General features: G+C 38.9%; 1 protein-coding gene across 1 annotated transcript in view; it reads right to left on the bottom strand.

Moving 5' to 3' along the window:
• Positions 1-447: 447 nt before the first annotated feature.
• The window catches only part of FBLN7 (fibulin 7), a 143464-nt gene continuing 131209 nt past the window's right edge, over positions 448-12702 (bottom strand). The window contains exons 5-8 of the mRNA XM_077486118.1: positions 10877-11011; positions 9921-10058; positions 4937-5075; positions 448-1315 (exon numbers count right to left, since the gene is read on the bottom strand). Coding sequence (XP_077342244.1) covers positions 943-1315; positions 4937-5075; positions 9921-10058; positions 10877-11011 — 785 coding nt within the window. The 3' untranslated portion in view covers positions 448-942. The remainder of the gene's footprint in view (positions 1316-4936; positions 5076-9920; positions 10059-10876; positions 11012-12702) is intronic.

Raw genomic sequence — 12702 nt, 5'->3', positions numbered from 1 at the left:
CTCATTGAATCCAATTTCTGTTGCTTTTCTACATCTTTGCATTTGTCTTGTCAAAATCATAACAAAGTTTGAAACTTCCTCCAATATTCTTAATATTTCATGAATATACAGTACTGAGTACAGGCATACCCCACTTTTAAGTACACAATGGGGTTTATTTACTGAAGCTGAAAAGTGCAAAATCAAGCTCAATTCTGCATAGAAACCAATGAGCTTCTAACCTCTTGTTCAATTAAGCTTTAGCAATAAAACCTGGAAGATCATAGGTTTCTATAGAGAAGTCAGACTGATTTTGCACTTTTCAGCTTTAGTAAATAAGCCCCATTGTGTACTTAAAAGTGGGGTATGCCTGTATTTCTCCAATCACTTACCTGGACTGCCAGATTTTAAACCTTTTCCATCCTTCTGACCAGAGAGGGAATCAAAGAAAAGGTAGATGCAAAACGGTAAAGGAGGGATATTTATTTATTTCACAAAATTACACAACAAGGTTATCCCCCTGAATATAGAGTCCTTTGTATGTCTTAGTTTTGATATACCACTACACCTGTCACCTGCTTAGAGCAGAGGCTGCAGTACTGTATGCTACATCATATTATGACAATGCAGTCTGTCTATTCATTGTGGACAAGTGACGTCACTGAGGCACTAAATCTAATTGCATTGTTAGTTTAGCTGTCAACAAGGACTTATTGTACAATGCTGTGGCATACATTATGTGCTGTACCGCGTAATTATAAAAGAGCAATCCTATGGTTTCAAAGATGACATGGTATATAAAATAGTTTTTGGTGTTACTCAGTGAAAGTTTACAATCCACTTTTTTTCTTTCTTGTAACATTCTTCAAACTTGTTTGCTGTCCAGTCGCTATCCATCTCAAACTGCGCTTCATCTCAATGTTCACAGTATCCTTCTTTTTTAGGTCTCAGTTTTTGTATAACTTAGAAGTTGTAAGGTGAAACAAACATGGTGATCCTTGAAACATGCTTGGCTTGGAACATTCGGTCTAAGTACTCTGACATATCCACATCCACTTCTATGGTTTGAGGTCCTTGCAAGCTTTGAACGAGTATAAGCTCACCTGTCTGTCGATCTGATCTTTGCATCACAAAGTTTCCTCTGCTGTTCCCTCCGACTATTCCAAATCTCAGGCTGTCTGGGCCTGGTCGTCCAGGTGCTGATGCTGTTGCCATACGGAAAAGTGTAACGGGTGTGGGAAGATGTGAAGGCAAAGAAAGGTAGTGGAAGGAGATAGTCTTTGCTGCATGATGACATGCTCGATTGTCCATTGGGCAGGGGTTCCGCTCACATTGTCTAGGAGGTAAAATAACATTTTAACCATCTGTACTGATGGCGCATGACACAAACAGAACACCTCAACCCTATGGATAGCAGCAATTACAGTAAATGGAGTACTGCTTTTTAGGGCCCGTAATGCTGGGAGATATGGATACCTGCATTAGTGAAGATACAGATCCATTATATATGCATGAACTTTGCATCCACCCCTGATGATTAGATAGATCCCATTAAATGCGTCGGGCTTAACCTAGATGCAACGCACACATACTTACATGGTCTTTGGATCCAGGCAATATTGTGGATTATAACTGTTGTATTATAGTGATTTTTTTATTATTGAGGACAATATTATTGTATATTCTATTCATGCTTTTAACATGTGAATGATTTGGATACATGATTTGTTATATTATGTGCCACTATTGCATGTATTATCTGCTATGTACCTACTCAATCATGGCAAGCAAATAAATACCTGTTCATGTTTTCACTTTGACTCCTTCGAGTAGCTGCAATATACACACCTCATTTAAAGTCCCGACCCTCTTTCTGTATGTACCTGATTAGGGATGAAGATGCATCCTATCATGCGTCTCATTCAAAGTCCCAAAAACACCCTCTATATGCATGAACTTTATCAAGATTGCTAACTGCAGTCTTATGCAAACCCAATAAGTAAATCATACAAGCTTAAGCCCTTGCACACACGGTCAGACATTCCGACGGAAAATGTCCGATTGGACTGTGTTGTCAGACAATCCGACCGTGTGTGGGCTCCATCGGACTGTTTCCGTCGGAATATCCGACCGACAGCGTTTTAGAGCTGGGCTATAAAATTGTCCGACAACATGATCCGATCGGACTTCGTCCGAACGTTTGTAGAGAATTCCGATCGGACAAAGTGCCACGCATGCACAGATCAAATTCCTAGACCAAAGCTATGGGCTACTAGCCTGAACGTAGTCCCCTCGTAACGAAATAACGTCAACATGTTACGAACGATTGGTTTTTCCGACAACTTTGTCCGACCGTGTGTATGCAACACCATTTTCGGACTAAATCCGACAGATTTTGTTGTCGGAATCTCCGACCGTGTGTACAAGGGCTAACATGTTTATGTAATTTCAAGTCATTTTCAAAATGTTTAAAGGATAAAAATAATAATAAATGCACATTTTTTTTGCAGGCAAAAAAATGTGCATTTACTATGTTTTTTTTTTAGGAGCCTGGAAAGCATTTCACCAGCAATCAGCAGATCACTGATGCCATGCAAGTCTCCTGAAGATTGTCAGTGTGAACTATCTGGCTGTACATCGTACATCAACAGCTGCAAAAGATGTCGGGACTTGTAGTGCATTAGGAGCCCCACACGTCCGCACTGTTTTCAAAAGTGACAGCTTGTACATGGAGCTTCTCCCCGTACTGCTGTTACAGGGACAGAAGGCAGCAGGGAGTGGCTTCAGCAAAGGGAATATGTTACATGTTCCACCCTAAAAACGGATGTAACATGTAACATGTTCCCAAAGGTGAACTTATCCTTTACATCTGCAGCTTTTATTAGAATAATATCTGGTAATCTTGATCCTTGTTTAGGAACTTCCTGTTATACACACGATTGGATTTCCGGACAGAAAAAGACAGATGAGAGCTTTTCATCGGAAAATGCGACTGTGTGTATGTTTCATCGGAATTTAGCTGTCCGAATTCCCGCCAGCCAAAAATTGATAGCATGTTCTCAATTTTCCAGACAGAAAAAGTTTCTATCTGTAATTCCGATAGTGGGTATGCAATTCCGACACAAAAATCACGCATGCTCAGATTCAACTACGAGACAGAAGCTATTGGCTACTGGCTATTGGACTTCCTTTTTCTAGTCGCGTCGTACGTGTTGTACGTCAGCACGTTATAAACGATCGGAATTTGGTGTGACCTTGTGTAGGCAAGACAGCTTGAGCCGAATTCCGTTGGAATTCCGTCGGGAAAACCATCAGAGCTTTTTCCGACGAGAATTCCGTTCGTGTGTACGCGGCATTACAGGGTAATAGTGCTCTGTCCTAGACATGTGCTCTGCTGAAAAATTTGTTTGTTTTAGTTTCATTCCTTTTTTTCATTTTTAGGGTGATTCGTTATGATTGAAATTAGTTTATTCAAATAAATTCAGGAAGTTAGAAAATTTGAAAATCCGAAAATTAGAAAATTCTAAAATCAGAAAATTCAAAAATCTGAAATAATTACTAACTAATAATAACTAACTATTAAATTATAGCTATTGGAATTTCTGTTCAAATTTGTCTGTTAATGAATGTAAAGAATACAAATTTATCAGAAGTTACAAATGATCCAAAATAACAAATGCTGCATCTAAACGAATGGAACGTAAGGAATGAATAATAATTCATAATAATAAAAGGTTTTTATTATTATTTTTTATTATTATTAATTCTTACGTTCCATTCGTTTAGATGCATTCGTTATTTCGCATAATTTGTAACTTCGGATAAATTCGTATTTGTTACGTTGACTAACAGCCAAATTTTAAAGGAAATTCCAATACCTATGATTTAATAGTTAGTAATAGTTATTACAAGTAAAAGGATTGACCCTGCAACTCTGTAGTCCATATAGTGATTTTAATGGTTGGTTACACAAAGTGACAAGCAAAACAGCTGACGCGTTTCGGCAACAGTCTTAGTTGTAGCAAGTTAGTAGTTACTATTAGTTAGTTAGGTATTATTTCAGATTTTCAGATTTTCTTTCTCATTTTCATTCTCGTTTTCGTATTTTCTAATTTTCGTATTTTCTAATTTTCGTATTTCCAAATTTTTTAATTTTTAAATGTTCCTATTTTAGTTTCCAAATTAATGAATTTGTCAAATTTCATTGAAAAACAAATTCAGAACGAAACAAATTGCACGTGTCTACTTGTCACCCATGGGCTTCTAATAGACTACAAGTGATTGTTTCAAAACACACAATGTAGAGGCATTACCACTGTTATCATCATTAGGAAATCAGTCCTGAAAAATGCCATGCAGCATGCATTCAGAGTACATGCATTCATAGGCAAGAAGTGATTGCAAGCTGAAGTAAATCAGCAGCACTGAGATACAAAAATAAATGAAAAAAATATTTAAAAAATATTTTATTTAAAAAAATAAAAAAGACCATTGTTTATAATACACTTTTTGACTCCGCAAATGGCAAAAAGAGAATGAAAGAAATCTGAAGGTTGTTTTTGCTATCATTTTTCTGAGTTTGTGACAGTAAGACACTTCAGAACAAATTATCTGGGCTGGTTACTTGACACCATCCTTGAATGGTTTACACAGTAACAACATTTCCTGGAAAATACAGCCACCACTGCTATATAAGTGCACCCTACTGCCATTGTGCACACTTTCCCATGTGCCAGTGGACTAGTGGGTGGGATTTGCTACAGCAATCCATCCACAGACATGCAAAATATTCAGATGATTTCTGTTATTTAATTCAAATTTTTGTTAACGTGCATTGAGAGAATTGATTGCAGAAATGTTTCCCATTGGTGTCTGCTTAGCTTTATAAGAAACTTTACACTAAAGCTGCTAGACTCTACAAGAAACCGCTTCCCCAGGTGAAATAAGCAATACTTACATAGGTGACGTTTTTACATAGCTGATGTTTCCATTGGGTTTTGGACATTCAGGAAAGACACACTGAAATCCTCCTGCAGTGTTTATGCACATGCTATGTTTGGAGCAATTGTGAAGTCCAGAATTACATTCATCAATATCTAGATAACAGAAAAAATACGCTTAATAGAAAGAACCTTGCCGAGCAACAAGTCAGAGAATGTCTAAAAAATGTAATTCCACTTATTTATGGTATGTGCTACATTTGTTGCAGCCCACTGTTTACAGTACTACAACAGATGTAGCACCTCCTGCAACTGGCCATTTGTCATCTGGCTGTATTCTTTACATTCGGAAAGGTTTCTTCACAGTAAGAGCTATGAAAATGTGGAATAGACTCCCTCCAGAGGTGGTTCTGGTCAGTTCAGTAGATTGCTTTAAGAAAGGCCTGGATTATTTCCTAAATGCACCCAATATAACATTTATAGGTAAAGTTGATCCAGGGAATATACCATTGCCTCTCTGGGATTTAGGAAGGACATTTTTCCCCTGCTGTAGCAAATTGGATCCTGCTTTTCTGGGGTTTTTTCGCCTTCCTCTGGATCAGCTGTGGGTATAGGATTGGGTATATGGGATTGTATGATATTTTTTATTTTATTTTTTTATGGTTAAACTAGATGAACTTGTGTATTTGTTTTCATATTTCACATTCACATGTGTATGTTGTATCAGAGTTTGATTTACTTTTGGCTCTGACACTTGCTAGAAGGGTGGTCTCCTACCCAGTCATTAAAACAGGGTCAGGCCTCTACTATGATGGTTTGTAGTCATCAATGGCCATTCAGAAAAATTCTACCTTTTTCCTTCTCCATTCTGCGGCCCACCCTTCCTGGAGGTATCACAACCAGAGCTGGTATAAATGCTACTTTCTTCCAATACAGGCTAGACAATATAAAGGGGGATTGGGGGCTCTGCTAAACTAAGGTAGGGGCTTAACTGAGTTATTAGCAGGATGCGCTGCATTTATTTGCATGTAAAACACTCCTTGAAAATGGAAAAAAAAAACAACTTTAATAGCAAAGTGCCATGATGGCTCAATTACAGTAAATGTTCAGTATGTATTCAGTGCAGGCATCTAGATCTAATGTGTCATAGGCATCCCACCTTAATTAAAAAATACAGTTGGAAGAACCAGGTTGGTTTGAAAAAATGGCAGACATGTTCATGGTTAATGGACAGATTAAAGGAAGACGATAAGAGCAACATTTATGTTGTATTAATGTAGTGTATGGGCTGCCAAGGCACCTCATTGCACCTAAATGAGGCAAGGCATTACAAGGCATTAGAAAATGAAAAAAACACAGGAGTGGGGGTTTACACGGGAGGTGAGTGGGGGTTTACATTTTGCCCATACTGTATCCATTTTCTTTAGAATTTTGCCCATAGATGAATTAAATCAGACTGGCGTAATTCGAAAAATTGACAGTGCCAGGTGTATAGGACCAATCAGTGATGTTTATGGCTGTCATCTATGTACTCTAGTGCAGAATTCAAAACCAAGCCTATTTTAATATTCAGTGATGCCAGGAGCAAATTTTAAATAATTAGTTTGATAATGTAGGTATTCTTTTCCTGGCTTTCTGCAATTATCCATAGTTCTACATTTTAATCCAACATTCTTTGAGGGTTACTTAATTATGTGGCTTATAGCTGCTATTCAGTACATGAACAAGTTAAAACACAACGGTATGAAACACAATGCATTTTCTTTTTTTTAATTAGTTGAGAATTGTTGGCTTTACTGACGTTAAAGACTAACAAACATAATAAAAGGCAATAGGTATTAAATATTGAACTGTTAATAAACGCAACAGAATTACACATAAAATCTAAAGTGAAAAATGTACCAGTCTTATACACCCAGGGCTTTTTTTCAGATAGAACATGCCAGTACTCTGTACTGGCACCATCAAGACAGGTCCTAGCTGTATATGTACCAGCAGGGGGTGGTTGATTTTGGTAAAGCACACCCAAAAATTCTCCAGGCCCCAATCAGCATTGGTCATACACAGTTTTTTTTTTTTTTAAACTACATCCAACTTTAGTAAAATACTTTGGGACAATTTCTGTACTTGCACCATCAAGACAGGTCCTAGCTGTATATGTACCAGCAGGGGGTGGTTGATTTTGGTAAAGCACACCCAAAAATTCTCCAGGCCCCAATCAGCATTGGTCATACACAGTTTTTTTTTTTTTTAAACTACATCCAACTTTAGTAAAATACTTTGGGACAATTTCTGTACTTGCACCATCAAGACAGGTCCTAGCTGTATATGTACTGGCAGGGGGGGTTTTGATTTTTATAAAGCACACCTAAAAATTCTCCAGGCCCCAATCAGCATTGGTCATACACAGTTTTTCTTTTTTTAACTACATCCAACTACTCCTAAACTAAAATAATCCCAAAGCTGCATTTTCTGACAATAATCCTATAGCAATGGCCTACAAGCCAGAACTGATATGGGCGGAGTGATATAGCATGCCCTTTAAAGCTAGAGCAGCATGGGCAGTTAGTAGTGGCAACACAATATGCCTACCTGTCATAGCCAACCTCTTCAGTAATACAGAGAGATGAATGGCACTGAGGCTCAGGTGAGCTGAGCTAAGAGCTGCTGAGTGCTGACAGCTGGGCAGGACACTGTCCTGCCAACACAGCAATGGCCATGCTGTTTTAGTGATATTATAGCATAAATATTGAATAACATTTCAAAACCATGTATTGTTTAGAAGCTAAGATTCCCCTACTGATATGCTAACGAACCTGCTGGACTGGTTCCTGAAGCTCAGGACAGGAAATAATGCTACAGGAAGTAAGGGGAGGGATAAGAGGGCCAAAACAGCCATGAGCTGAGAAGACAAAAGGAACTGTGGCTCCATAATAGCATAACAAGGAAGGTCTGTGCCAGGAGAAACTTTACCTGAGGATGACGCTATCACCTGATTTCCTGAAATTGCTCATAGAGAGGAGCCTGGGTTCCTGGTTGCCTACGGCGATTTCAAAGCAACTATAACCTGAGCTAAGTAACTTTAACGTATTCCTATTGTACACAGACTATTGTTCATGCTCATTCGCTAGGCAGTTTAGGTAGCGTAGGCATATGTTTTTATTTACCGTATACCTGTCAGTCTTGTATTGTATTCCTATCATTTAAAATAGTTTATATGTACAGCGTTTTATTTAGTAAAAGCATATTAATTAACACACTACAAAAGTTTTATTGCTTCCTTGCTTTTAACGCAAAGAACCTTGAAAGGTAAAGAGAGATGAAGACAAGAGTGACCTGGGGGAAGGGGGAGAGTACCTGCACCTATTCTCTGGGAATTAAAAGCCTTGGCAACACCTATGCTTATTCTAATTAGCCAATCATAAGGAGTTTTTTTTTTTTTTAATTAAATAGACCTAAGCCTTGGACTGAGCCTTCAAAGCCATTTGCTTTTCATTTTTTTACAATCTTATCAGTCTGTGTGTATGGTACTTATAGCCAAAACTTTTAGTTAGTTTTGGATAGCGTGAGAAAGTAATAAAACCCCTGTATTTTTTTTATTGCTGTCTGGTTCTCCACTATTGAGGTTAAGGTTCACCCTTATTATTTGTTCTGACGATTCTTGTCTCTGGTATAAAAATGAAATAGGAACTGAAGGAAAATCTTCCAATGACATTTGTATTAAGGGGAACTTCCCTCACTAGTTTGGAGAGATTTCCACTTAGTTCCTGTTCTTTCTCTGGGCTATCAAGGAAATCTTTTTTTTTTTTTGCCATCTGTTTACCTTGTTTCTTGGGGCCAATCTACTGATAACAGGAATGGCCTTTTCAGTGAATTATGTCTTGTAGAGGAATGGAGCATTACTCCCCGGGGAGTGGGGTCCCACTCATCCTGTGTTTCTTTCAACATTTGCAGGTAAAAGTCAGCAGAGATTGACAATCAAGACTCTAGGCCATTAGTTGGGTCAGGATAATATATGTTTAGCTGAGGAAGCAAAGTCAGTGTCAGAAAAAACATGGTGATCTATGCAATGTGAACAAATTTTGACGTGCTATTTTATATTGTTGTGACCCCTGCTGTATTTTTTATGATTCCATTTTACTTAAAGGTTAAAGGCACCTGTCAACGAATTCTGAACACTCTCAGAAGTGTCTCAAACAGATGTCAATGTCCGGCTCATCGACGCAGCCCAAAGCCCATAGACACAGGCCCTAACTCTTTGTTTTACTAATACTGTATGTAGCACTAACCCCCGAAGGAGCTGCTGGTTAGATTTGGGTTTATCGTTACCTTCTTTTCTCCTCACTTCATGTTTAGGGGTGTCCCGTGGTAGATGGCCCAGTAACTCGAGAGACTGACAACAGATCCACTTGAATGGATTTTATTTGCAAAATGTAGACAATGAACAATCTCTTAAATTGGGATCAGAGGGTTGGAAAGGAAGTTCAGGTACTCTTAGTGTCAAAGTCAAATGTTGAAGAACTTGCTTACTTTGATTGCATCCAGAGAATAGCCATTCGCAACTGGATGTTCACTCAAGTTGGACAGTCCTTCTCTCACAAGGCCTAACAGGTAGCAGACTACCTGTTCTGGTTACCGAACTCTGGCTATGTTTTGACTACGTTTGCTCTGTTTATACCATTTTACCATTTTATTAAATAGTGGGATTTTTACTGCCCTTCTGTCTTAGTCTGGTTTCTGACACTGGGTACTGGAATTAATAAACTCCTGCGCACATTTACACAGGAGACTGGCCAATCAAGATTACCAAGGGTCCTGAGCCCAGAACAAGACCAAGTGAAGACACTGGCACCAGCAATAGAGCAATGAGGGGTGAGTATAATTTTAATACCACATCACATAAAATGCCACAATACCATATTACAGAAAGAAAATAAATACAAAACCACTATACATTCCCTTTAAATTTGTATTGTCTTTAAAACATTTAAATCCACCTACCTTCACAGTTTTTTCCATCACCTAGTAATTTGTAACCAGATGGACAAGCACAGCGATAGGAGCCTGGTATGTTGATGCAGGCATAGACACAGAGGCGAGGTGCTCCTTCTGTCTTGTACACCTCACACTCATTAACATCTGCAGACAAAACATACTGCTATAATATGTTGAAAAAATAAAACAGATAAAATAAAAAATATATATATTTATTCATAGAAATCAATATTTTTCTGCTTTTCCATAAAAGTGTAAAGCAAGGACATGACTTGTAAGTGTTTTTTTCCAGAAGTAATACTGTAAATATTAAGGACTAGTAAATTTACTGGTATTATAGGCTTTAAAATAACTAATTATGGTTTCCACCTCTTACAACTCTCCTATAGCTGAAGCTACACAAATGTTCTTCACAGTACTCAGTAAGCTGCAGTCAGGCCATTCAGAGCCACTGCATCATGCAAACTGCAACTTCACTCATTGGGAAACTGTCCTTTAAATTTTTATATTAAAAAGATCTTGAAGAATTGCTATTATTTTTATTGGCTAGAAAATCCATCGATGCCTGTGATAAACCATGTCTCTAGAGCTAAGTTCAACCTAGAAGCTGTAACTGCAATGAGAGCTCTTCAATGGCTAATAACAGCGCTGTCATTGGATTGGATAGTGGGGTTGCAGCTGAGCAGGGTTTAGTTCCAGGATGAGCCATGTATCTTTGAAGCTGAAGTCATGCCCCTAGTAAAAGATTACATGCAGTGCTCAGAAAAGGCTGAGGAATTAACTTTTATGTGCAGGATGCCAATATATGTCTATATCATATCAAGACAAAGTCACTTTGCATTTGTGTAATTATACTGAAAATGTGAAAGCTAATTTATATTTAGAAACCTAAGTAGAACATTCATTCAGTAGGGTTAGCATTACTTTCTTTCAAATACATTGTGTGATATTATGGAAAGTACCTTGACATATGCTGTTTTCAGGAGTGCCTTTCATCTGGAAGCCAGGATCACAGCTACAGTGTTGAGTACGGTCCACTCTGGTGCACACTGCTTTACGGCTTAAAGCGGCATCATTGACTGGCAACTCAGGTGGTGCTTAATAAATAATGATTAAAATAATCAAAATGCAAACATAGATAGAGCACTGGACAAATATAAAATATAATTTTTGTACTCACTGTAAAATTATTTTCTCTATGCTCATTGAGAGCCACAGCTGTGTTCTTTGACAGTATGTATTTATTTTGCCAATCTAGGTGGCCAGCACCACCCAGTTGCTAAACTCTACCTCTGCTTTGTGTGACCGTGTGTATGCAAGACAAGTTTGAGCCAACATCCATCGGAAAAAATCCCATGGATTTTGTTGTCTGAAAATCTTAACATGTGTACAGGGCATAACTTTTAACCTAGAAGGCTGAATAAAAAAACGGAAGAGTGGGAGTAGCACCTCACATACAGTATCTCACAAAAGTGAATACTTATTATATCTTTTCATGTGACAACACTGAAGAAATGACACTTTGCTACAATGTAAAGTAGTGAGTGTACAGCTTGTATATCAGTGTACATTTTCTGTTCCCTCAAAATAACTCAACACACAGCCATTGATGTCTAAACCACTGGCGACAAAAGTGAGTACACCCCCAAGTGAAAATGTCAAAATCTGGCCCAATTAGACATTTTCTCTCCCCGGTGTTATGTGATTCATCAGTGTTACAATGTCTTAGGTGTGAATGGGGAGCAGGTATTTTAAATTTGGTGTTATCACTCTCTTATATTGCTCACTGGAAGTTCAACATGGCACCTCATGGCAAATAACTCTCTGAAGATCTGAAAAAAAGAATTGTTGCTGTACATAGAGAGGCTATAAGAAGATTACCAACACCCTAAAACTGAGCTACAGCACGGCGGCCAAGACCATAGAGTGGTTTAACAGGACAGGTTCCACTCAGAACAGACCTTGCCATGAAGTTGAGTGCATGTGCACGTGAAGTTGAGTGCACGTGCTCAGTGTCATATCCAGAGGTTGTCTTCGGGAAATAGACATGTAGCACCGACCCCCAAAGGAGCGGCTGAATTTATTGGGCTTAACGTTGCCTCCTTCACCTCGTATGCGTCTAGGGGTTTCCCGAGGTAGATGACCCAAGAACTGCAGAGACTGATGACAGATCCACTTGAAGGGATTTTTATTTGCGAAAAGTAGTTAACAACACAGTCTCTCAGAGTAGGATCAGAGGGTTTAGGTGAAAAGTCCAGGTACTCTTATTGTTAAACTCAGTAGAAAACAGTCTCTCACTTTGAATAAATCCAGAGAATAGCCATTCACAACTGGATTCTCGCCCTAATTGGATAGTCCTTCTCTCACCAGGCCTAGCAGCCAACAGGGTGCTTGAGTTAGGAATAAGTCTCTGCCACAGACTTTGCTATAAAACACGTGAGGGAAACTTGAAAGCTTGTAGAACCCTCGTGTGGTACCAGTATCTTGCAGCTGGTCCAGCGATACCACATGAGATTGGATTTGCTTAGGTCCTTCAGCTTTTCCAGGTTCTTGTTGAGAAGCCAACCCTTGCGTGGCCTTCTCCTGTAGAGTCCTCTCCTGGATAACTTCACAGTTGCTGGGCCTCCCCACTAGACGAGATGGCATTGGACCACCTCCGAATCCTTCCCTCAGTTTCCTCGGCTCGGGCTAGCCAGCCCCGAGACGTAAAGTCAGGCGGATCCACACCCCAGGCCATGGAAGTCCTAGGGGCTGGTCAGGAGGACCAGGACCATGCAGTCAGAACATG

The sequence above is a fragment of the Lithobates pipiens genome, unplaced genomic scaffold (assembly GCF_037356315.1).
Source record: "Lithobates pipiens isolate NorthernLeopardFrog02 unplaced genomic scaffold, aLitPip1_a1.2 Scaffold_18, whole genome shotgun sequence".
Taxonomy (NCBI): Eukaryota; Metazoa; Chordata; class Amphibia; order Anura; family Ranidae; genus Lithobates; species Lithobates pipiens.
Note: the sequence above shows the minus strand (reverse complement) of the source record. Positions and strands in the feature narration are given on the sequence as shown.